The 27,475-nt window shown below is 40.8% G+C and overlaps 1 protein-coding gene across 1 annotated transcript in view; it reads right to left on the reverse strand.

Moving 5' to 3' along the window:
• Positions 1-5,696: 5,696 nt before the first annotated feature.
• Positions 5,697-27,475, reverse strand: part of ETNPPL (ethanolamine-phosphate phospho-lyase) — a 44,221-nt gene continuing 22,442 nt past the window's right edge. Inside the window, exons 6-13 of the mRNA XM_056564473.1 lie at positions 22,727-22,843; positions 17,947-18,029; positions 16,324-16,549; positions 14,273-14,427; positions 11,163-11,252; positions 9,907-10,037; positions 7,958-8,022; positions 5,697-6,328 (exon numbers count right to left, since the gene is read on the reverse strand). Coding sequence (XP_056420448.1) covers positions 6,212-6,328; positions 7,958-8,022; positions 9,907-10,037; positions 11,163-11,252; positions 14,273-14,427; positions 16,324-16,549; positions 17,947-18,029; positions 22,727-22,843 — 984 coding nt within the window. The 3' untranslated portion in view covers positions 5,697-6,211. The remainder of the gene's footprint in view (positions 6,329-7,957; positions 8,023-9,906; positions 10,038-11,162; positions 11,253-14,272; positions 14,428-16,323; positions 16,550-17,946; positions 18,030-22,726; positions 22,844-27,475) is intronic.

Raw genomic sequence — 27,475 nt, forward strand, 5'->3', positions numbered from 1 at the left:
GCGATGCGGGATGTCATGGACGTCACGGTATGATGCGTTCTCAAGTCGGGTCACATGGGTTTAATTCAGGCATCTGATTGGTTACACTTGTATATAAACATAGTCATTCCTTAACCTAAGGACACGCCCCGGAAGAAGCCTATCTTGGTGAAATGTCGGGCCACGGCGGTCTGGTCTCACACTCTCTCACCCTTTCCACTAGGTAATTTATTGTTTATACTTAATTTACGTTTTGTTGGGTTTTCAGTTTTAGCCTGCATTATTTTTCTACGGGTGAAATCTACTTAGTTTCTATGCACCTTATCATAGGGCTATTACCCAGGACTTAACCCTTTCCTGGCTTACTGATTTATCTACTCTGGGCATTTTGTTGTATTTCCCCAATGCTTACCCATCTTTGTACCTGTGGCAATGTACATATGAATCTGATGTGCCCTAACCAGATCCCTCCTTCCTGCCCCTGTGGATTTGGAGTTGTATCTCTTATTTTATGTGCTTTTAAATGTTTGTCTTATTATTGTGCACTCTGTACTAATAAAGCTTAATGAGTTTCTGATACTTTGGTCTCCATAGGCTTTTCCTTTTTGAATTAGAGACCGTTAAACTTGTAATAATCTTCAGTTGCCTCCAGAAAAATAACATCTCTCGGATCCAATGTTTACTGATCCTTAATTTAACCAAAATGCTTTCTAACCTTGTGATACTGCAACTTTTCTGTGTCTTTTCTCTACACCATAGCACCCCTCTAATCCAGCTAAAGAGTTTGGACTGCAAACTGGTTGAAGGGGTACTCTGCTGCTCAGCATTTGGAACAAACTGTTCTGAACGCTGGAGCCGGGAGCAGCTGCCACACCCCCTCAAATAGACTTGCATTGAATGGGCGATGCGTGACATCATGAGGGGGTGGGGCTATGATGTCACAAGCTCCCGGCATCGGCTCCAGCATTCGGAACAGTTTGTTCCAAATGCTGAGCATCTTAGTACCCCTTTAATACATTTAGCAAAAGGATTACTCCAATGCAGTAAAACTTATCCCCTAACCAACGAATAAGGGATACGTTTTAGATCATGGGGTCTGACCATTGGGCCCCCCGCGATCTCCTGCACGGCACCCCGGCAGTCCCCAGGAGGGGGGGTGTGTTGGCCCCTCTTCGTGTGGGGATTTCTGGATTTCTTTTTATACGAATAGAGAAAAAGTGGTGTGGAATCATCCTTCAGCTAGAAAAACCTTGTGTACCATATGCTATATAAAGATATTTAGTTAAAGATATCTAAGTTGAAATATAATTTATAGTAAATTTGCATTTAGGTTATTCTACATTTACAGCTATTAAAGGGGTATAAGACAGGCCCAAAGACATCTTATCCCCTATCCGCCGCTGGGGACCCCTGCAATCTTGCATTCGGCACCCACCTGCAGGGTGCCACTGCAGGGTGCCAACCACGGGGCCAGAGTATCGTGACATCACGACTCCGCCCCCATGTAACGTCACCCCCCGCTATGCAAGTCCATGGGAGTATCATGACGTCACAATCCTCTGGCCCCGTGGTTGGCACCCTGCAGTTTGTGAGCTGGCAGTGCGGTGTGCAGCTCAAAAAGGTGGGTGCCGAATGCAAGATTGTGGGGGTCCCCAGCGGCAGGACCCCCGCGGTCAGACATCTTATCCCCTATCCTTTGGATAACCCACTAGGTAGTGATAATGTAAAAGACAGTAGAAACTTTATAGTATAACCATGTGTGGCTTAATGTTGTTCCTACAAGTCCATATCAGCTTAGCATGAATCATAGTTTGGAAGAATGCAAGTCAGAAGAGGATCCAAGAACTGTTCCTAACCACAGAGAAATAAACAGTATGAAAAGTCATGTATGCTTATGATGAGTAGTTCATGTCAGGACAGCGGGGGAAGTCACGGGACAAGACACAAAATAAAAATAGGAGGTTGATTGCATAATACAACATCACATGCTCTAATCTGTTTATGACTTTGGACTATGATAACAAAAAAACATTGGCTTTATTCTTTATCCACAATTTAAAAGGAACTCTACCCAAACCATAACATTCTCTATTATCTTATTTTGTCTTCAGGTTATTTATATGCATGTTTAAAATTCTTTGTATACCAGTCTAACTAAGTTACCAAAATATTGAACTACTAAAGCGACAACCTTTTTATGAAAAAGAGTTTACCATAGTCCCATTGCCACCCATTCAATGTCTTAGGGCTCATGCATGGATTCATTTTTGGGATTCACATAACAATACAATGGCCCTGTTAAAATGTCACACCATACTGCATCAGATTCCATATCTCAGATAATAGTGCCTATTTATTAGCTTAAAATAGTTCAATTAATGGCAGTACCACATTATAGCTGCCCTACTTACAGCCATATGCATGAGGTTTACTTGGCACTACAACCAGTCTTGGCAAGTCACATATTTGGGAACTGAAAACATGCATTTTATAACAAAAGCTCTGTTCGCACCATCATTCAGAGACTCCATCAGCAGTTCCATCAGGACTGCTTGCAGTGATAGTCTTGGTGTCACAGTGACTGAAACCTTGATGAAACCCAGATGGATCCTATTATAAGTCAACTAGGTACCTTAGACTCCATTGTGTCTTCCACTATAAACAGACACCACGATGCAGATGTGAACAGAGTCAATGACATGATGGTCACAAGTTAAATATGAACAATTCCAATTAAATCTAACCCCATGTTAAAACTGAAAATCCTGCTTTTGGCTAGATGTAATGTATATTCACATATAGCAGAATTATTTCAGACATATCTCCAACTGTGAGCCTAGAGAAATCCATATGCATGCTAAAAAAAAGCAACCGCATTGAGAAGAGGGGAGTCCTACTTGCTTCCAAAGTTACTTTCTACTTTAAAGGAAATTTATGGTATGGGTTCACATATTGTAAAGGCCCTTTTAGACTCCCCAGTCCGCATTCTAAACAAGCACAAATCTTATAGACTAGCTCTTCCTTAGGTAGCTTGTTACATGTCTTCTCTACTGTTCAGGCAGGGCTACTGATGACTGGACCATTTGTGCAGCCCTTCTATCATTCAATGACTGACAAATAAGGATGTTTTGACATGTCAAAAGGATGTGTCAGCTGTGCCTATTACACAGGGTGATATTGTCGAGTTTGGTTGATTACTGCCCAATATTATAGGGCCCTAAAACACAGCACCAGGTAGGGTTTAACTCTCAGAAGATGCAGGACGTATATGTAAACCTTGCGCCCGTTCCCAGCCTATCAATCATGCTCAGAAGTTGAACACGTTTCATACCCAGTGGCTCCAGCCTGCTATCAGCCTAAGGGGCTTATGTCCGGCATTAACCCTTTTAGACACCAAAATCAAAGTTGATTATGATACCTAAAAGTGCTCAAAATTGTAGGTGGTTATCTCAGGGAGTTGATCAGGACCATTGCAACAAAATCACGAGGTCCCGATCAGCTGACATCACAGTCGCAGGTCTTTTACTTTGCTTCCACCTGTGCGGTCAGTGCTCCAACAGTCCCTCCAACAGTGCCCAGCAGCCTCAGCAGCCTGTGCTAATGGAACACCAATAATACTGATCAATACTATTCTACTGGACAGTACTGTTCTATGGGATAGCATTGTTCAGTCTTTACAATCAAAAGATTGCATGAAATAATCCTCTATGAAGACTAAAAAATTGTGAGTAAAATGTAAAAAAAATGTGAATAAGCCCCTTTCCTAATAAAAGTTTAAGTCACCCCCTTGTCCCATTTTTCAAATAAAATTGCAAAAACGGAAAAAGAAAACGTGTTATTGCTGGGTACATACATTTCCTTTATGAGTAAAATGTAAAAAAAAAAAAGTTAATAAATGTGAATAAGCCTCTTTCCTAATAAAAGTTTCAATAACCCCCCTTTTTCCATTTTTCTAATAAAATGATATAAGCAAAAATAAACATGCGGTATATTAACAAAAATGCTACACAAAAAAAAAAACTAAAGATCATGGCACAAAAAATTTGCCTCGTACAACACTGTTTATGGAGAATTAAAAATGTCATAGGCATCAGAAGAAGGCAATACTTTAAGCATACAAATTTTTGTACAAAAAATTAAAACATTTTTTTTAAAGTAGTAAAATAAAACAAAAGAGATATAAATTGGGTATCGTTTTAACCTTATGAACCCACAAAATAAAGATAAAATGTAATATTTAGCTTTGTTGCAATTTTGCCCCACAAATAATTTTTGCCATAGAATTTGTGGTAAAATAAGTGTTTTCATTACAAAGTACAATTTGTGATGCAAAGAACAAACCCTCACATGTGCCTGTAGTTGGAGAATTGAAGGTGTTATGGATCTTAGGAGGTGAGGAGGAAGAAAAGTGTTCAAAAATGAAAAATCGCTGCGTCCTTAAGGGGTTGAAACCACCTTCACAGGCTTACCTTTAGAATTCTAAACTTCTTCTTGTAACTATTTTTCATATATGCAAATAAGCAGCAAGCGACCACAAGGCGGAGTTTATTGCCTAAAGTTTCCAGCATTTCCATCAAATATCACATTTGTCTCCTCCTCTTGCATTTGATTGACAGCTTTTGTGCTGTAGGGGAGGGAAATCCTGGGAACTTTTTGGTGATAACTTTTCAGTGTAATCCAAAATTATTTCGTTAAAACGGTGCATCATATGTAGTCTTTGTTTTGTATGTTTAGACTGAAATGTTGCATAACATAGGATGCACTTTTTTAAAATAAATCACATTGGATTACTTTGAAGAGATCACTGTCATCCTTTGGTGGTCTTTGAAGTTAAACCTTTTGCATTAAACTCCTTTTTTCCTGACACCTTGTTCACTTCATAATAGTATGGTGCTGCTCTCTAGAGATGAGCGAACTTACAGTAAATTCAATTCGTCACAAACTTCTCGGCTCGGCAGTTGATGCCTTTTCCTACATAAATTAGTTCAGCTTTCAGGTGCTCCAGTGGGCTGAAAAAGGTGGATACAGTCCTAGGAGACTCTTTCCTAGGACTGTATCCACCTTTTCCAGCCCACCGGAGCACCTGAAAGCTGAACTAATTTACGCAGGATAAGTCATCAACTGCCGAGCAGAGAAGGTCGTGAAATCGAATTTACTGTAAGTTTGCTCATCTCTACTGCTCTCCTATTGTTGAGATAGATAGATCAACGAATGGAGTCCCACAGCACACAAAATAAAGTGCAAAAGCTGGATGTATTTATTCCATCAAATACATCCCGTTTTTGCACTTTATTTTGTGTGCTGTGGGACCCTATTTGTTTTTTGTATGGAGGATTTCTGACCAAAGTCCACAGAACCTGCGAGCACCACCTCTACCTTGCCTGGTTTTGCTGCTTCTCTACTATAGATAGATAGATAGATATTTCATATGTGGAAGAGCAGCACTTCCAAATTGCAATAAATAGGTGGGTGCCAGCAATCTACGTGGGTGGGTGCCAGCAAGCTACGTTTCTTTGGTCTCACACCACCTTTGTCAGGCTTTGTCCAGCTTGACAAAGGTGGTGTGAGACCACAGAAACGTAGCTTGTTCACTTGGAATAAAACCTTTTTTTTCCACTTGAAACTCCTGGTGTGCTGCAATCGCCCTTCTTTTCTCTGACTAGATAGATAGATAGAAAGATAATTTCATGTCAAATAATGCTCATCACATAACAATGTTAAATGAAATAGTTTATTGGTATTATAAGAAATAAGAAAAGGCTAAATGTTACAGTAGTATTCAGCATGCATAACCCATTTCCATACACAAGTTAAGGATATCACCAATAATTCTTCTCATGATTGCAGGAACTATACGATATTGTAAGTTTTTTGCCATATTATGTGAGGGTTTGTGTTTGTAGCACAGTTACATGACTTATTGGTTAGACTTTAGATTGCAAACCTGATAACATGATGAAATATTATAACTAGGCCATATATAATGATAAGGTCATCCAATGGCATTGGACTCCCAAATCTACTGTTCCTAAACCAAAAATATGTTAGATTGTGTTATATGTTTAAGCCATTAAAACATGGATAATTTTTATTCCAATAAGACATATTGAAATTAAAGGCACATATACAAGTTGTAGTAAAACCATGTCGCTCTTCCATTAACCGACCATACACTGGCATTTCTTTGTAATTTTGGAAGCGTCGATCATTAATATAACATTTTCAATCTGGGTTATGTTCTTATTCTTTTGTTGCTTACAGTATGGTTCTCCGAGTGAAATCCACTGCCTTGGGATCTGCAAGCATTGCTGTGTATGTTGTTAATGCTCTCTTGTCCCTGGCTGGCCTCCTGTAAAGACAAATGCTTAATGTAGATGAGACTTGCACATCTGTAACAAATAACATATCTGTTTTATGCTGTAAGCGATTTATGACATACCCAAAAGTTTCCATGACTACAAATTGGTCAATAGGAATGGTTCTGCTACTATAAATAATTTTGTTTTATCAACTACTCAACATTTATGCTATTCAACATGGCATACACATGTTTAATGGGTTGGCAGAATTACTGTCATGATACACCATGAAGTCTACTGCACTAGCATAAGAAAGGTATGGGAGAATTTTAAATACATATTTATTTTTTGAAAAGTGTATGATTTCCTATTCTATACATAATAAGTAAAAACACCTCTAGGACAGCACCTCTAAAGGGGTACTCCAGTGGAAAACTATTTTTTTTTTTTTAATAAACTGGTGCCACAAAGTTAAACAGATTTGTAAATTACTTCTATATAAAAATCTTAATCCTTCCAGTACTTATCAGCTGCTGCATACTACAGAGGAAGTTGAATTGTTCTTTTCTGTCTGACCACAGTGCTCTCTGCTGACACTTCTGTCCATGTCAGGTACTGTCCAGAGCAGGATAGGTTTGCTATGAGGAAAGAAATACAACTTTCTCTGCTGCATACAGCAACTGATAAGTACTGGAAGGATTATGATTTTTAAATAGAAGTAATTCATAAATCTGTTTAACTTTCTGGCAACAGTTGATTTAAAAAAATGTGTTTTCCACTGGTGTACCCCTTTAAATGCATTTTTCTGTTCATCACTATTCACTGGCCATTGTACACAGGTCAGTTATTGGGGAAAGAAATGCTTATTTAGCCAATAATCGGCCTTATGTCTGTGTGGTTTAGTCTGATGCTGTATTTTGACATGCCGGCCATAAAACTGTCTTCTAAAACCACCTATCTCTAGCTTAACAGGTCAAAAGGCAACCTGTACAAGCCTTCTTTCCCACAATGCCACGTCTCATGGAATCATTGCTGAAAAACTATAGCTCTCTCAGATATTGTCCAAGGGTCGCACAGGAAATGTTAGGATCCACTGCTAAAATGTATATGTCAAAATAACTTATGATAAATATATTAAAGGGCTTTATACATCTTATCCCCTATCCAAATGATAGGAGATAAGATGTACGATTGCAGGGGTCCCGCCGCTGGGGACCCCCACGATCTTGGTGCAGCCCCCGACACTCTGTGCCAGATAATACCTCCGAGACTGAGACGTGAAGTCATGGCCACGCCCCTAGTGATGTCATGCCATGCCCCTTCCATTCATGTCTATGGGAGGGGGCGTGACGGCGGGACCCCTGCGATCATACATCTTATCCCATATCCTTTGGATAGGGGATGAGATGTATAAACCCGGAATACCCCTTTAAGTACATAATAAAGTTATGCCCAGTTGTTACCCGAATCCACTATGTTGGAGTAAGAATTTCGTAATACACCAACCCTCTTACCCAGCAGATGGCGGTCCCAGAAGATAACTGGTCCCCAGGTTTGGTCAATAAATACAGCAGGTTATATATTTAGGCCCAAAACACATTGTCAAGTATTTTTTACCAGCTCAATGTTAAAACTTTATTGATATTGCTGAAATCGAACGATGCTAAAAATCTACTTACTTTTCTTTTGTTCACTGACTGTTCATTCGCAGTGGCCTGTTTTGTTTCTGTTGCTTTTTCCAGAGCTGTAGATAACAAATAGCAAATAACATGTTTTTGTCATCATCATTTTACATAAGTGGTCTCAAATTGTGGCCCTCCAGATGTTGCAAAACTTGCAACATCTGGAGGGCCACAGTTTGAGATCACAGTTTTACATAATACACATGTTCATGGAATGGTAGTATGCTATAAAGCAGTGGTCTTCAACCTGCGGACCCCCAGATGTTGCAAAACTACAACTCCCAGCATGCCCGGACAGCCGTTGGCTGTCCGGGCATGCTGGGAGTTGTAGCTTTGCAGCATCTGGAGGTCCGCAGGTTGGAGACCACTGCTTTAAAGTATGATCCAATGCAATGTGGGTTCATACATATCTGGGCTTGAAGAAAAAAAAACTACCATACAGGAAATGTCCTTAAATTTTCCATTTAGTTCCTTACATGTAACTTTTCGATATTGTAAAACTCTGGCAGACTGAGGAATAGGCTAATGTTATTTAATTAATAATTCTGGTATTAAGTTAAAACACAAATTATTTAAAGGAGTATTCAGCTGGATAGGTGATAGATATGTTGGGGTCTGATTGCTGGGTCTTCTGCCAATTGCTACAAGGCGTGCCCCCTGTTTGAATGGCGCCGGAGTCATACATGCACGCTGCACTGAATACGTATGTAGTTTATGAACATTATAAACAAACTGGAGCTTAAAAGAAATGATCAAAGAATTACTAAAAATGCCATAGCAATCTGTCTAACCTTGCTCATTGCTGATTGTTGCCCAGATCACTAGTTTCCAAGGCAATAAACTTTATCTGGACTGACGTGCATAGACACATAGAGATAAGAAAAATACATTAACAAAAACAGGAGGTTTATTATTCTCCATACGTCTATGAAGTAGGAATTTTTAACCATCTTGCTATATTGCTTGCCTTATTGATTGAAATTAGTCATACATGTCTCTTATAATGGATTAAAGGAGTACTCCGGCCCTTAGACATCTTATCCCTTATCCAAAGGATAGGGGATAAGATGCCTGATCGCGGAGGTCCCGCCGCTGGTGACCCCCGTGATCTTGCATGCCACACCCCGTGTGACGTCACGCTCTGCCCCCTCAATGCAAGTCAATGGGAGGGGGCGTGACAGCTCCCATAGGCTTGCATTGAGGGGGCGGAGCATGATGTCACATGGGAGCGGAGCCGTGACATCATAATGCTCCGTCCCCGTGATAGACAGTAATCAGACCTGGAGCGAACACGCTCCGGGGACTGATTCTAACGGGATACGGCTTGCAATATCACTGAGGTCCCCAACGGTGGGACCCCCGTGGTCAGGCATCTTATCCCCTATCCTTTGGATAGGGGAAAAGATGTCTAAGCGCCGGAGTACCCCTTTAATAGCCCCAGGGTATGGAGCTAAAGATGTCTGGACAGAAATCTCAGAAAAGAGGAAATGTGGTTAAAAAAAGAGAAGAGGAAGAAGAAAAGGAACAACTGCAGAGAAGATGTCACCAATATTATTGTGTATTCTGCCTGACTATGCTCCATCAGTGCTGGTGGGTAAAACAACAACTCCCAGCATTGCCTTACCGTAACTCGCGGCTTCACGGTTTTCCACCTATACAGTTGAACACTATGGCGGATTACTTGCATGAGCGCCGCTTTTAACTGTAAGCATGTTCTAGGGATGCGCTTACAGCTAAAAGCAACTCTCATCTTGTAGGCCAGAGACGGCTTTATGCCTTCAGCCACTAGAGGTCTGGTGTCAACTCTTCAGGACCCACAAATGTAGGATGACATTACTTATCGCATGCGTGTGGGTCGCAAAGGAAGAAGGGCTGCAAGACCTCCGAAGCAATATACAGCCATGGAGATTATAATATTACTGTATGTACTCTTGCTATATCCTTACCAGTAAGCAGTTCATCTATGCAGTCCACCACCATCTTAGCATCTTCCTTGGTAAAGCACATTGGAGGCTTAAATTTCAGAACATTTCTATGTGGACCATCTGCACTCAGAAGAATCCGTTTTTCTTTCAACCTAAAATGTACAAAATGTTCTGCCTTAAATGTCATAAAACTTATAAATGCAAAACCATGACATTAACATAACAAAGAGGGAGGAACCAATATGATACTTTATTTAACATTCTGGGTGACTGCTAGTCTTTCTTTTTTCAATAAAAGCCTTTTTCATAGGCTCTACTGTAAAGTTGGAATCCTCATCTCTTGAATGTTTTGGAGAGTGGTTACAAAGATCCTCTCCCTATTAATGGAGGAGGTTTTCTGTCTTGTACTACACAGACTCATTGATTTAAAGTGGTACTCTGGCGCTTAGACATGTTATCCCCTATCCAAAGGATAGGGGATAAGATGCCTGATCGCGGGGGTCCCGCCGCTGGGGACCCCTGGGATCTCATCTGCAGCGCCCACCTCAACGGCTTCCGGCAATGCTGGAGTCTTCGGATCCCGACCACGTGAGCGAAAGAGCGTGACGTCATGGCTCCGCCCCGTGTGACGTCACGCCCCGCCCCTCAATGCAAGTCTAGAGGAGGGGGCGAGACGGCACACAGGGGCGGAGCAGTGACATAACAACACCCGGCCCCGTGATCGACAGTAATCAGACCCGGAGCGAACACGCTCCGGGACTGGTTTTAACGGGGTGCGGCGTGCAAGATCACTGGGGTCCCCAGTGGCGGGACCCCCACGATCAGGCACCTTATCCCCTATCCTTTGGATAGGGGATAAGATGTCCAAGCGCCGGAGTACCCCTTTAAATGGGAACTCTGTAATGCTTCATGTTACCTGAGGAGGTGCTGCAGAGAGATTAGACACAGAATACAAGTAATTCCTGGAATCCTGTGATCAGTTTATTGTTAATGGACCTGTCAAGTAGGAATTGTGCAAAGCAGACAATACTAGTAAGCCAATGTCCACACTGGTTTTTTTTTGGGCAATTTTTTCCTCCTCGCCTTCTAGGAGCCATAACTCTAATTATGAATATATACATAATGCTTATTAATAAATGTAACCCATATTAAACCAAATCCATCTGTCAATAAATTGGGTTCAGAAGTAGAAATTTGTGTTTTTGCAAGTTTTGTGCAACAATTGTAAAATAGAAGCATTTCCTAACATATGAATTACTTTACTTGATGTTACTTACTTATATATAATGTGCTGGGCCTCTGCTGTAGCGGGATTCCTCAGTTGCCTGTCTTTTACCAGATCTACACCAACAAACAATCCAACACCTCTGAAATAATGAAGGATATTGTGAAGGAATTTTCATCTATTTTTACAATACATATAGACAGTATGCATGCAAATCTGAATTGTTATCCTCATTACAGCCTTTCAGTTACTAAAGTATTTATCTATTGTTAAAATCAGCCAATGTTGATAATTTCTACTACAGTACAGTCTGTAAATGGATTAAATTGTGTTGTATTAAAAACCCATTTTCTTCATAGGAACACGTCCTATAAAAAGCCTTCTAAGTATGTGGTTTCCCAGCACCAGAAGCTATCCCGTGGCTTTGGTCTCGGAAAGCTTGTCAGCACAGGGTGTTGGGCCCACCAGAGATTCATTGTGACAATGATTATGTGAGAGTTATAATGACAGATAATATATTTTTATGAATACATTTTGTATGTACATATGTTTTCTTGTTACTGTGCCTTTAATTGTGAGCAATGAACCCCACGTAGCTCAGGTGTGCTGTGTGTCATGTGCTCTAAGGAGGGGCCTACTTCAAATCTAATATCTCAACTGGTCATTCTACAAGGTTTACTCAGAAGGAGGAATTTCAAGCCTCTGCAGGACGGTCTGCAGTACCTTGACAGGACCCTAGCTACCAGGACTCAATCTTCTGTATTACAAGTCAGTATAGTATTAATCTGTTTGGTGAAAGTCTCAGCAGGATAACAGGGCTCCCAAGGGGTTATGCTGCATTCTCACACCAAGGCCAGCTGTTTTTGTATTACCATCTGCACCAGCTCAGTGAAGACAGTTATCTGTAACCTGATGTCAGTGTGTTCATTTCCTCCCTGTGTCTGGCCCAGGAGAAGCTGTCTCCATCCTTGGACCGTGTATAGGATAAAGGTGCCCTGGCATCACGAAGTGATCAGGTATTCCCATAAACACCACCCTGTGTCACCACAAGTACAGTGCAGCACACATGGACTGACATGCAACCTTATCTATAAGAATCAAACTGAAAAACATTAATGGGCATACCTAGGCTCTTGGTCCAAAAATGTCCACTTCATAATTTAATGTAATCAGTTGTAAGGATCTCTAGTCATTGTGTATGTATTTCAGCAAACACTGTTTTTTACTGAGAGGTAATGAAACATAGAAACATAAAATGTGTCAGCAGATAAGAACCATTTGGCTCATCTAGTCTGCCCAATATTCTGAATACTATCAATAGTCCCTTGCCCTATCTTATATGAAGGCTAGCCTTATGTCTATCCCATAGATGCATAAACTCCTTTACAGTATTTGCAGCTACAACTTCTACAGGAAGGCTATTCCATGCATCTACTACTTTCTCAGTAAAGTAATACTTCCTGATAATGACTGAAAGTGTTTAGCATAAGTCAACAATGTGCATAAAAGTGAAGGGGACTTTCTTTATACCAAACAGCCAACAGAATGGGACCAACCAAGTCTTGGGTTCCTTGTCTAAGGGCCCTCTAGCAGTTGTAGGAATCCTACAAACACAACTTTTCCAACTCTCCCCCTTATTGCAGCTAATTTAATCTTCTTCTCTGGCTTCTGAGTGCCACTGATAAAATGGTAAATAAATCATAACTTTTATTTCCATGAAAATAAAATTAAAGACAATTAAAAATTCACATTAATAAAATCCACAATTCTATAAAAATTCCTATAGCAATGTTTGTAAAACAAAAAAAAAATAAAAAAAACACTGACATGTTTCCAGTGTACTATGCTCTTCTTCACAGCATTGTTCATGGATTCTGAAAACTAGAGCATGGTACATTCAAAACGCATCAGTGTTTGTTTTTTTACATATATTGCTACAAGAATTTTTTATGGAGTTGTGGATTTTATGATCGTGAAAATTAAAATTATATTTTATTCACTTCAGAGCTAGAGCATTTTCCCTTCTGTGTTTGGATAACAGTTCTATGGTCTGCCTGTGTGGTATGTACAGTATGTCCTTGGTATAAGGAAAATTACTCTTACGTCAAAGGGAACTGCTAGCAGTCTAAATTAGGAAACATTGTTGTTCACTTGCTCATTCCTTTACTTTTCCAACCTCTTTCATACCATAGAATGGAAAAGAAGATACATTCTCCATATGTATGTCACCGAAATGAAGAGATACGTTAGATACATTCACATTCTGAAAGTTTTGTACTGCTCACATACAACAAATTGCACAGGGTACAACATATCCTGTATTGTGTTTTCAGCTATTTCTGTATGTTGTGAACTTTTTCCACCAGAATAAAAATATTATTTGTATGTTGTTAGTTATCTACTAGTGTTGGGCATGGGGACGGCTTGATCCAGTGAACCTGGTTTCCTCCTACATGATATTACATTAAGGGATTTTTTCTATTGCCGGGGTGATTAAAATTAAGTAACATGTCATCCAAAACTTGTCCTTCATGGTTTTCTTTGAATTGTTTTATTTTATTTTATTTTGCTGTTACGCTGTTTTAATGAATTTGTAATAAATAAGTTTGTGTTATGAAGAAGTACTGGCCATTTGGATTGTTTTTCATTACTGGGGAGCAGGCCATGGACTGCGCCCTGGTGAGATGACTGTTTACAGTATGACATTTAGTTCTTATTGTAGCACTTGGCAGATGAAGAATTTATGGTATCTGTAAAGTGCTCATTTTAATATTGTATGTTGCCAGAGAGATAAAAGAAAAAATCTGTTGTTTTTCCAGAGTAAGTGTCTCATCAGGAACTATTTTATTGCATTACATTCCATGAAGCATTTTGTGCACACCTGTTAAGAGAACATGTTACCACTGGAATAAATCATTGTTATAAAATGACAACATTCCATTGAACATTGAGGAAACTGAACAGTTATAGGACAGCCAGATACTATTCTTTTCACTTGTGAGTATATGAGTTTATATTTAGGAATTGCCATCAGTCAGTCAGGATGGAAAGTAAAGTTAAGAAAAGAAATATGGCCCTGGAGAGGGACAGCTGGTGGCCCTGCAGCAAGGTGTTTTAGTAATGTATTTTAGCATTAAGACAGATTGCTTTCGTGGCAGTTACCTGATATCGCCTATCATCTGGTGTTTTCCTTTCTGTTCCTCCAGAAGCTCTACAAGATAGTTTCCTACTCTAGTAGCGTTTCCTCTCAAATCTTCTTTTTCAATAGCCTCAAGCACGGCCAGACCAATAGCACAAGACACCGGGTTTCCTCCAAACTGCAAGTATAACAGAAAACAATAAAGCCTGAACTTCTTTAAAAACAAATAAAAAATTTTTCAAGCAAAATGAACTTAAAATCAAACTTGATACACCTAAGTACACCCATGTTTATTTAATTAAAGAAACTAATATAATTGTAGATAGTGCAGTAGCCCAGTGTTGCATCTTGTTTAGTCCCAAATTACCTAAAGTTTTGACCATTTGCCATTTATTAGGCTTTGCTCCTATGTTTCAGTTGTGTTGCAGCATGGCCAAACCCCTCCCCACCACCTTATTTACTTTAAATTCCCTAAAAGATCATTTGACATTTGATTTCCTATACAAGACAATCATACTTTTTAGACAAGAACTGTCCAGAGTAGGAGACAATCCCCATAGCAAACATATGTTGCTCTGGACAGTTCCTAAAATGGACAGAGATGTCAGCAGAGAGCTCTGTGCTCGTGATGTCAGCAGAGAGCTCTGTATTCCAAAAAGTAAAGAATTTCCTCTGTAGTATTCAGCAGCTAATAAGTACTGGAAGGATTAAGATTTTTTTTAATAGAAGTCATTTACAAATCTGTTTAACTTTCTGGCACCAGTTGATGAAAAAATAAATAAAATAAATAAAAGTTTTCCACCAGAGTACCCCTTAAACCTTTATTAAAAAATCTGGCCCTGCACAGATCTATGTACCAATAGTCCCCCCATAAAAAATGCTTTTCAGTTTGATAAATAGCTATTATTAATACTATTATGTGATTATATTAATTTAAATATCTTAGTGTCACTACACATTTCTATATAGAACTGAAGTAGTAAACCAGTAACAAAATAAAGAGAACCAATGAAACGCATGCATAACTTTCAGGGTAGGGTCACATGTACCATATTTGCTGCTGCATATTTTCCTTCCCATTGAACTCAATGGGTAAGGAAATACGCAGCAGCAAATATGCAGCAAAATACACTATGTGGGGGATATTTATCAAAGGATTTAGACTGTTTTTTCTGTGCGACTAGCTGTCGCACAGAAAGTCACAGTCTAAATATGTGCAACGTTTTCGGGACTTTTGTATAGAGGATTTTTAGAACATGATGCATTCTAATCTATTTTAGGGTGGGTTCACACTACGTTTTGTCCCATACGGGAGCGCATACGGCAGGAGGGAGCTAAAAGCTTGCGCTCCCGTATGTAACCGTATGCGCTCCCGTATGCCATTCACTTCAATGAGCCGAACGGAGTGAAACGTTCGGTCCGGTCGGCTCATTTTTGCGCCGTATGCGCTTTTACAACCGGACCTAAAACCGTGGTTGACCACGGTTTTAGGTCCGGTTGTAAAAGCGCATACGGCGCAAAAATGAGCCGACCGGACCGAACGTTTCACTCCGGTCGGCTCATTGAAGTGAATGGCATACGGGAGCGCATACGGTTACATACGGGAGCGCGAGCTTTTAGCTCCCTCCTGCCGTATGCGCTCCCGTATGGGCCAAAACGTAGTGTGAACCCAGCCTTAGACAGAAAAATGCATTGGTGCTGCATTTATCAATAGCGACTTTTCAGCGACACATCGCATCGGCTGAAAGTACGCCGAAATATCAGACCATGCTGGAGCAGGTTTAAATACAGTCTAAAGCATAGATACCAAAGTCTGTGCACAGAATTTATCAAGAGCCGTGCGCCTTTTGATACATTAGGCGCACAATAGACCAGCCTAACCCTCTGTAGTTTGGTCTATATTGATGCGGGACATAGACAGCTTTGATAAATCTCCCCCTGTGTGTCCCTACCCTTAAAGTGGTATTCCGGGTTTAAACATCTTATCCCCTATCCTTTGGATAGGGGATAAGATGTATATACCCGAAATACCCATTTAAATGGCATAATGACATAACTTTCTACACAAGTTTACCGTGTTAAAGTATTCCAAGCCAGTTGCCCCAAAGGCTTCTGCAATTTCTCTAGTTGTCACCACACAAGACATTGGATGTCCATTACCAATAGGCTTTCCCATGGTGACAATATCTGGTATAAAGTCTTCACCCTGTAACTGGAAACTCCAAAAATGTTTTCCAACACGGCCGAATCCAACCTGCACTTCATCAGCTATGAATACTCCTCCAGCTTTATGTATATACCTGGAAAGAATGAAATATAGCAGTCGAACATGGAAAGAAATACATAAGCTTTCAGGGTATGTATGTAGGGCATTTGGTCGTCAGTCACATTTTTTTTGCAGTCAGTGGAGCCTGTGAAATTGAAATGATCACACCGATGGCCATGTATTACCCATTCTAAGTAGATTACATGCAGGGCCCTCACTCCTGTTTAATAAATGAGGAGTGTGCCGTTTTGTAATGTCTGATATATAACTTTATTTCTACCCTCAGAATTGTAAAGAGCTACGGAAACTACTGTGGAAGCTACTGAGTCTTACTGTCATGCCTAGTTATGCTATCTCTTTACATTGAAATATGCACAAGAATCAGTCAAGAAAAAATCCATTCCCAGGGAACCAGATTTATAGTGATTTTATAGGAACTTTAGGCGGTGGGGGCGGCACCTCGGCAACTGTTTGTATAATGCCTATTGTAGTGTTGTGCCCCGAGCATGACCAAAAAAGGTAAGCATACATCTTCTCTTTTAATAACACTGCAGATGGTGTATTGGAGTAATTGCACATGTAGTGTCGCACTGTTCTGTTTTATTTCAGTACATTTTATTTAATATTTAGAAGAGAAATAATGCCTTGGTTACTTTTAAAGCAAATGTTTACTAACGTTCCAGGTGGCAAACATCTTTTGTTAAATGTCTATATTTATGGTACAGCAGGGTGCTCATGCTTTATGGCAACCACCCACGATGAATGGGATTTAATGGACAGAAAAAATGCCAATATACCAATATAGTCTCCAAGAATTGGTGAAACATAACCCATCCCCTAAACCATGAAATGACAGGAAAGATACTTCATAGACCTAGAACCAAGTTTGCTCATAGTGTAATGTGGTGTGGTATGAAAAATACCTCTAATGACAATATGAAGGCAATTTGAATTTGTGAAAATTGGAATATGTCGGAATTTTTATAGGAAAAGTAATTTACAATTTTATTTATAAATAATATAAAATGTTATAATATGAACCTGCTGTAAATAATGTATAATTTTCTGGTAATACATTATTAAGAAATGCCTATAGTTATGGCCAGGGCTCAAGTCCTGCAGGAACATATGGGAACTGAGTTCCTGTATTTTTTTTTACAGCAAGAACACTGTGCCCATTAGCAGCAGACCAGCCCTTGAGTAGAAATCTTGGGTGAGTTCCCACACTTTTTTTTTTACCTCTGTTTATGGTCCTCATTCACCACCCCTAGACTCTTGAAAGATATTCATAGTTTATTCCTAATGTAATTTACTCTTCAATGTCTTCAATTACACAATCATTATGTTTTGGATGTGATGCTGTCATAAAGAAGAACTCTTAGATAACAATATTTTTTACCCAAACAAATCCCTCTTAAACCAGGTACATACTCTGCCACTTTCTTGAAATAGCCAGGTGGTGGGATAATTTGACCTCCACAGCTTTGCATGGATTCAGCAATGAATGCAGCAATCTATATAAAAGAAGAGAAGATCAAGGCAATGCTCCAATGCACTGTTAACATTTCTTGGGTCCAGGTTGTTTAAAATAATTGTTTAAGATATACAAATGTAGGATCTTAAAACCCATCAAGGTCACAATTTAGTGGTTAGATGGTTTGAAATCATGGGCTACTGTCCTTCTCCAATGTCACTTGCCATCAACCAAGAAGAGACCTTCATTTGATTCACAAGAGCACTGACTGAGTGTTTGTTTAATCTAATCCTAGCTACAATCATAGACTGTATGAAATATGCATTTCGTACCATTATTATAATTTTTTAGTTCTGGGAAGGAAAAATCAGGGTTATTTCGAATAAAACAATAATTTTACAATTTCTTACATAAGTCATCAATAAATCTCCAACTAAGAAAAAAAACAATGAAAGATCTATTTTGCATAACAGTAATTATGTAAATGTTGTACAGATTTCTAACATGTGAAGGTTATACATATGTTTTACAAACATAAGCACAGAGAGAGATGTATGCCAATAACGAATCACCTATATTCCCCAAGGCATTGCAGTGTTTATTACGTTCGTAACAGACCTTTGACTGGTACATATACTTTAAAATATATACTCAAAAAAGGGGTGGTCCACAAGTCTTTGTACATCAGGGGTCTCAAACTCTCGGCCCGCGGAACGAAATTTTGCGGCCCGCACCAGGGATATGTAATTTGTACTGCCTGATGCACGGGACATGCAGTTATGGGCACCAGGCAGGTGACTTCTTCAGGCATTTAGCCCTGCTTCGGGCAAGCAGCGCTAAATGCCAGAAGACTTCACACAAAACTTGATGGGGGTGCATCATCTGCGTTTGCGATCAAAACCCCCTGCTCCGTCCGATAGAGCCCATTAACTTCACTTACCCCACCCTTCTCCCCCCGTCTCCGGTTGGTCTGCCGGCCCGAGTCTGATGAGGAACGTTGCGCATGTGACGTCCCTCCGCAGACCAGTGACGTCACTCGTCAGGACGCCGCCGGAGAGCAGAAGCACAGCGTAGGACAGGTAAGCTATGTGTGTGTGCATATGTGTGTGTGTGTCGGGTCGTGGGACACAATGCTACCTAATGTGGGGAACATGCTACCTTCCTAATGTGGGGAACATACTACCTTCCTATTGTGTGGAAACTGCTACCTTCCTAATGTTGGGAAACTGCTACCTTCCTAATGTGGGGAAACTGCTACCTTCCTAGTGTGTGGAAACTGCTACCTTCCTAATGTGGGGAAACTGCTACCTTCCTAATGTGGGAAAACTTCTACATTCCTAATGTGGGGAACATGCAACCTTCCTAATGTGAGGAAACTGCTACCTTCTTAATGTGGGGAACATGCTACCTTCCTAATGTGGGGAAACTGCTACCTTCCTAATGTAGGGAACATGCAACCTTCTTAATGTGGGGAAACCGCTACCTTCCTAATGTGGGGAACATGCTACCTTCCTAATGTGGGGAAACCGCTACCTTCCTAATGTGGGGAACATGCAACCTTCCTAATGTGGCGAACATGCAACCTTCCTAATGTGGGGAAACTGCTACCTTCTAATGTTGGGAAACTGCTACATTCCTAATGTTGGGAAACTACTACCTTCCTAATGTTGGGAAACCGCTACCTTCCTAATGTGGGGAACATGCAACCTTCCTAATGTGGGGAAACCGCTATGATGGGGGCATTATATGTGAGGGGCACATGATGGGAGCATTATATGTGAGGGGCGCATGATGGGGGCATTATATGTGAGGGGCGTATGATGGGAGCATTATATGTGAGGGGCACATGCGGCCCAGCCTCACTCAGCCGCTACCTCCAGTGGCCCCCAGATAATTTGAGTTTGAGACCCCTGTTCTACATAGAGTAAAGTTCACTTTATCACAAAAATAATGAAAACTGCTATTCTATTGAAAACACTTTTATAACTTGTGTTAAAATATGTGTATGGGTTCCATTGCATAGGACCATTAGAAACTAATCCACAAACCAAGGAAATATGAAGCCCATTGTTCTCTTTATATGGAGACATTTAGATCGACCTTTTCTTTTCATTCAGATGTCTTTGGTCTGTATTATATTTTTAGGATAGACTAGACTGTATTGTTTTTCTTAGACACTATAACACATTGACGGGTAAAGTATCATCATCCATAATCTGAAAACAGAAAGCAGTGAATAAAGAAATGCACTATACATTATACAGTTGCAGAGAGCACTATAGTGCAACATCATGGGGAATTCCAAAGGAGAGATATAAGTCTTTAGCACAGCTTGGTCAGCAACTGGGCAACGTCAGCAACACCTACAATAAGCAAAAAGGAGAAAGGGGAAAAAAAACTGACCATTAGAAAGAAGGTTTTGTAAGGTTGATCCATTAATTCCTTAGTGAAGAAGTATTTTACAGCATTATATCAGTCTCAAGTACGAAACAAGTGTTCTGGGTTAGAAAGGCTGCGTTGGATAATAACCATCCTTTTGTCTTTCACATGAATACAAGTCTTTCTTTCGCTATAACAAAGACTTTTTATGAGACCTAAAGAATAAACAGCATATCAGTACTCTTGTTTTCTCTGCCTAAATCTTTAACTATATGGCAGTATTTTTTTTGCATTTCATTTATTTTACAGCACTTTTACATTAAACAGAAATCACGACTATACCCAGAGACCTATGCGTCTGCTTCCTATATATGGTCCTTGTAATGCTGTGGGATTATCTAAGAATTTTGTATCTTTTACTTAATGAAATAATAGCTTTAAACATAGAGGGACAACAGAATTCTGTCTGTGTGAATGTTCTAAGGAACAGATGATTATTACAGTTTTACAAATCCAAAGCCCTTGGCAGAAGAAAGACTCATTATTAGGGCCTAAACCAGATCACAGGATATTCTTGTTTTTTTTAGCAGATGCGTAGGAACATTTCCTTAACATACTTGGAAAATTTATGTACCAGCAAAGAATAATAAATCCAGTCCCAAAAGAGCAGTGGTTATTAAATATTTTCAGAAGGGTAACACCCTGAACCGGGGACAGGAATATTAAGAGGCCTAAAAAAAGCAAACAAGTTAAACAGAACACTAGAGCCTCCCTAAAATAAAAAAAGATGTCCCTTAAACCATCTATACCAAATAGCAACCTCTTTTGTTTTTCTTTGATGTGACTATTTCTCCATAGTTACAGCATTACAATGTCTTTATCCCATTAGGTATGTCCACCCTAGGAATGTAAAACCGGGTGAACCTAAGGTATGTATAAAATGTCAAGCTAACCTTTCACAGATGTCTCCATGATATTACAGTGCTATCATGCATGCAACATTGTTAAGTAAATGACAGTATTCAGTAAGAGAAGAGTTCACTTGTATGTTAAAGAGTACCTGTCATCAAACAATATTTTCTAAACTATTTCAGATTATATCTCCTTACTACTCCTAACACCCTTCCCCCTTTCCGAGCTTTAAAAAGCTCTGTATCATACCTTTACCCTTGATCACACTGTGTGAGCTCTCGAAGGAGAAAGTGGGTGTTCTCCAGCAGGCGCGACATCACTGAAGCTTGCGCACATGCCCCACATGCACTTCCTGAGTTTAGTCTCTTGACAGGCCCGGAGGAGACCATACGACCTGCTTGACTTGCAGCAGGGAGCAGAGCAGAGCCACCTAGTGGCCATTTTTTTCAATAACATTAAAGACATATAAAGGTTGAAAATGTTAACAGCAAATAAATTGCAAAGTGTCATATAATTACATAAGGAACAATATATTAAAAGTTTAGTGTGGTGACAGGTACCCATTAATATAAAAGTGAAAGCCTCCTATATAGCTATATAGGAAAAGTGTACATCTTCAAAACTTCTGTTATGACTCCGCACAAAGGTCATCAGCATCTAATGTTATTTTTAAAAACAAAACATATAATATAGATTTGGCTATAAAATCTGGATCCCAGACTGGTCCACAGGTCCTCTGGTGTGCCAGTCCAGCCCTATATACAGTTATGCTGTATATTGACTGAACTGTTGCATACAGTGTAGAAATAAATTGACTTTATAAATGTAACAACCAGATCAGATGTTTTAAGCAAAATAGTCATACAATAATATTTCTATTCAGTGAATGTTGAAATCGTGGCTCCAAAGTTCAACTCCCATCTGGTTTTCTGATCACGTGTTGATAGACACAATCCAAGGCAACTGTACGACTCCCAGTGAGTTCTGTGCACGATTCCTATTAATAAAAAAAAGGGCTTGTGCATGGAACTTGCTGGGCATCGTAAGGTTGCTACAGCAACTTTACTGCCCAGAGTAGACTGAGTCACTTCATGCTGGATCTGAAGCACGGTCAGGAATTGAAGTTTGAAGGTAAAGTGAAACAACTGAGATATAAATTGAATAAAAATACATTGGATGGTCAATAGTTCTGCAATCGTATTATATTGTCCTGTATGAAATACCTTGTCCAAAGAAATACAAAATCATAAGCACAAACTTTTGAAAATTTTAAGATGATTATACACCTTCAAGAAGCTTGAAAAAAGGCTGCAACTGGTAGCTGACACATTGCATCTTCTTACACATTGATTTTCACTACCCCAGGTGTGCTGTGGGATAGCTCCCTGAATTGCCAGATACATTGATGGCTATACATGTGTCAGGTAGAATGTTTATGTCACTAACCTGTCGATTATTTTTGTGAGCCTTTTCGATTATGTCTTTTACTTCATCAGCATATGCTGCCCCAGGATCAGGATGGTCTTCTCTGTATTTGCCCCTGTAGATATCAGGTGATGGAGCCTTTTGCAAAAAAAAGTGGTAAATGAAAAATCTGTGCAAACTTAAAGGTCAAGTAAATACCACAAACTAAAGATGGTTATTGTGCTTGTTTGATCTTGTTTTGCCACAATAAATGGAAAGGCCTGCGCAGCTGGCCTGTAATTGTGGGAGGAGCGGGATGACTATAAAACTCACGGCTCTCCCCCCTTCAATGACCCCCTTCAACCGTGGGTTCTTCGCTTGAGGGTGTCACGTGATGTCGGCAGGAAGTGGAGTCACGTTCCCACCGGTCAGCTGACTGCACGAGTCAGCTGACAGGAACCTCGCTTCAGCCGGCATGGTGGGGGTAAGTGGCCGTGGCTGACCGGGGGTAACGCTGGCGGTTCCCGGACTCCGGAGGTGAGCCGGAGTTCAGGGAAACCCTTGGTCAGCCCGGCCCCAGGTTATCGTATTACATATCGGCATTCGGCATTCGCCGGTAGCATTTATACGGTCTTCGGCTGTATATGATTACTTACGGCTTGCTGCGCATGTATATGGCTACTTTGTTATGCGAACAGCCTCCTGCACGTGCATATCATTACCGCACTAGGTGAACGGCTTGCTGCGCATGTATGTGTTTTCTTATGGCTTGCTTTATTATGTGATGATTACTTTGTTATGTGAACAGCCTCCTGCACGTGCATATCATTACCGCACTATGTGAACGGCTTGCTGCACATGCATACGATTACTTTGTTATGTGAACAGCCTCCTGCACGTGCATATCATTGCCGCGCCATGTGAACGGCTTGCTGCGCATGTATATCATTACTGCATTGTGTGAACAGTCTCCTGCACATGCTTATCATTACCGGACTATGTGTTAGGCCTCTTGCACATGTATTTGATTGCTGCATTGTGTGAACAGTCTCCTGCACATGTATATCATTACCGCACTATGTGATAGGCTTCTTGTATATGTATTTGATTGCTGCATTGTGTGAACAGTCTCCTGCACATGTATATCATTACTGCACTATGTGATAGGCTTCTTGTATATGTATTTGATTGCTGCATTGTGTGAACAGTCTCCTGCACATGTATATCATTACTGCACTATGATTACTGCATTGTGTGAACAGTCTCCTGCACATGCATATCATTACCGCACTATGTGTTAGGCCTCTTGCACATGTATTTGATTGCTGCATTGTGTGAACAGTCTCCTGCACATGTATATCATTACCGCACTATGTGTTAGGCTTCTTGCACATGTTTATCATTACCGCACTATGTGAACAGTCTCCTGCACATGTATATCATTACCGCACTATGTGTTAGGCTTCTTGCACATGTTTATCATTACCGCACTATGTGAACAGTCTCCTGCACATGTATAACATTACTGCACTATGTGATCAGTCTCCTGCACATGTATATCATTACCGCACTATGTGATAGGCTTCTTGCACATACATATCATTACCGCACTATGTGAACAGTCTCCTGCACATGTATATCATTACCGCACTATGTGTTAGGCTTCTTGCACATGCATATTATTACCGCACTATGTGAACAGTCTCCTCCACATGCATATCATTACCGCACTATGTGAACAGTCTCCTGCATATTTTATCATTTCCGCACCATGTGAACAGTCTCCTGCACATGTATAACAATACTGCACTATGTGAACAGTCTCCTGCACATATATATCATTATCACATTTTGTAGTTCTGTGCTGCTGGGAGGATCTATATGTGTCTCCGGTATACTGAGACTCGCACACCTTTACACTCAATCGGTCTCACCGCTCCGCCCCACCCTGTGGGCTTATGCTTCACCCCCACAGCTGCCAATCTGGTCAGTCTAAGGCACGCTACACCAACAGCTGCGCTCACTTCCAATCTTTGTCTCTTAACTAACTTCCTCACAGTTTTCTTTTCATTTATTTTATATTTCTGTTTTTCCGGGCGGTGTGCCTCCAGCTGTTGTGAAGCTACGATTCTCACTTATAGGAATCATGCCGTAGGGTTCATGCTGTACACATCCTGGTACCCATGCACGTTGGTAGGATTCATGCCGGTTACATTTATACGCCACACACGCTTTTAGGGTTCATTCGTTCTCTACGCACTTGTAGTTTTATACCGTACACACGCTTTTAGGGTCATACTGTACGCCCCCTTTGTAAGGTTTATACTGCACACACGCTTGTAAGATTCATACAGTACACACTTGTAGTGTTTATACCGTTTACTTGCCTACAGGTTTCATACTGTACACTCGCTTGTAGGATTGTATTGTACATTCACCCTTAGGGTTCATGCTGTACGCTTGCTTGTAGCATTCATACTGCACTCACACTTGCGCATAGTTGGGGGGTGCATGCTTGTAGCATTTACTCTATACACACGCTTGTACATACTTGTAGCATTATGCTGCGTACACACTTATAAGATTCATGCTGTACACAGTACACACTGTACACACGCTTGTTGGATTCTTACTTTACACGGGTTAGGATTATGCAGTACATTCGCGGTAGCTTTTATACGGTACACTCGCTTGCATAATTCATAAAGTTCATGCGGTGCTTACCAATGTAGCATCCATTCTGTACACTTGCTCGTAGGTTTACGTGGTATACACGCTTGTACTCGCCTGCAGGGTTCATACTACACACACTCTTGTAGGAGTCATGTTGTACACACTCATAGGATTCATACCTTGCACACGCTCATACGAGTCACACTGTACGCACGTTTATAGTATTACATGGCCCACGCTCATAGGATTACTACTGAGCATGCACTCATAAGGTTCGTGCTGCACACCCGCTCGCAGGACCTGTATCACGCGTGTTTGTAGGGTTATATTACTCGGGTGCACGCGGGAATCAGGCTGCGTGTGCACTCGTGGCATGTGTTCTGTACATGCACTTGCGCTATTTGTGAAGTTCGTACACCCGCAGTTTTGTGCAGCGCACATGCTCATACAGCACATGGGGTGTGGCCCTGTACGCAGGTATGTGGTTATAATAGTTACTACTTGCCGTAATATTCTCTGCCATCAGGTCGTGGTTAGCTTCAGGCATTCACTGGTGGTCTATACGTGTATATGGTTGGCCCGAGTATAGGTTCATCAAGTTGGTGGTATAGCCATGCTTAGCGGTTCACGACAGTTTCACACGTAGTCGTTCTGCACGCATCTTTATATAGGCAGGGTGATACATAGCAGTTGTCGCTGCTGACACATATTCAGAACGACTATTACACGACGCACAGGCGGGGCTGACCCAGTAAACCATTGCAGACGGGGTATGTCTCATTATCGTTGGTACTGACATGCCTTCTGAACGACACTGACACTACGCATAGGTGGTATTTACCTGTTAAGCCTGTCATGTTACAGAAAGGGTACGTCGCATAATTGTTATGACTGACACGCCACACATAGGTGATGTATACCCATCATGCCTCCCACGCCTGCAGGGAGTACGTTGCACGGTTGTTACTGACACGCCTTCAGAACAGCAATAACGCCACACATAGGTGATAAGATTTGTTTTATTATCCAAGTAATCACCTCATGAACCTGACACGTCTTCAGGTTGTGTTTACTTGTGTTGTCGGTGCACCTCTTTTACGATATAGTCACGTTCTCAAAAACGGAATTCACGATGTTTTGGGTTGTAATGGTACTCGTATGAACTTTCGCACTTACCACTGGGCACACACTTATCTAGACTCAGTTACGCATATAATTCTCGTCCGACACGTCTTCGCATACTTTCCCTCTCTCCTGGTTTAAAGAGTTTCTTATTGTTGCCCAAGTAATCACCTCATGAACCTGACACGCTTTCAGGTCGTGATTGTTTGCGTTGTCGATGCGCTCCTTTCTCTGTGTAGTCATGTCCCAAAAATGTACTTCATGGTGTTCTAGGTTGATATGGTACTCGTTTAACGTTTCGCATTTGTCACCGGGCGCATACTCGTTTAGACCCGGTTACGCATACGATTCTCGTCCGACACGTCTTCGCATACTTTCCCTCTGTTCTGGTTTAAAGTGTCGTACATTGTTCTCCAAGTAATCACCTCATGAACTTGACACGCTTTCAGGTTGTGATTGCTTGCGTTGTCGATGCGCTCCTTTCTATGTGTAGTCATGTCCCAAAAATGTGCTTCATGGTGTTCTAGGTTGATATGATACTCGTATAACGTTTCGCACTTGTCACCGGGCGCATACTCGTCTAGGCCCGGTTACGCATACGATTCTCGTCCAACACGTCTTCGGATACTTTCCCTCTGTCCTGGTTTAAAGAGTTGATTATTATTGTCCAAGTAATCACCTCATGAACCTGACACGTTTTCAGGTTGTGATTGCTTGCGTTGTCGATGCGCTCCTTTCTCTGTGTAGTCTCGTTCCTAAAGATGCTCTTCAGGGTGTTCTAGGTTGTTAAGGTACTTGTATAACGTTTCGCTCTTGTCACCGGGCACATACTTGTCTAGGTCCAGTCACGTATACAATTCTCATCCGTCACGTCTTCGGATACTCTCTCTCTGTCCTGGTGTTAGACGGTCAGCTATGTTATAGATAAATGAGCTTGGCTAGACGGTTAGTTTGGCTGTCCCTACTACATACATTTACTTTCACATGTGCTCACGT

The sequence above is a fragment of the Hyla sarda genome, chromosome 1 (genome assembly GCF_029499605.1).
Source record: "Hyla sarda isolate aHylSar1 chromosome 1, aHylSar1.hap1, whole genome shotgun sequence".
Lineage (NCBI taxonomy): Eukaryota > Metazoa > Chordata > Amphibia > Anura > Hylidae > Hyla > Hyla sarda.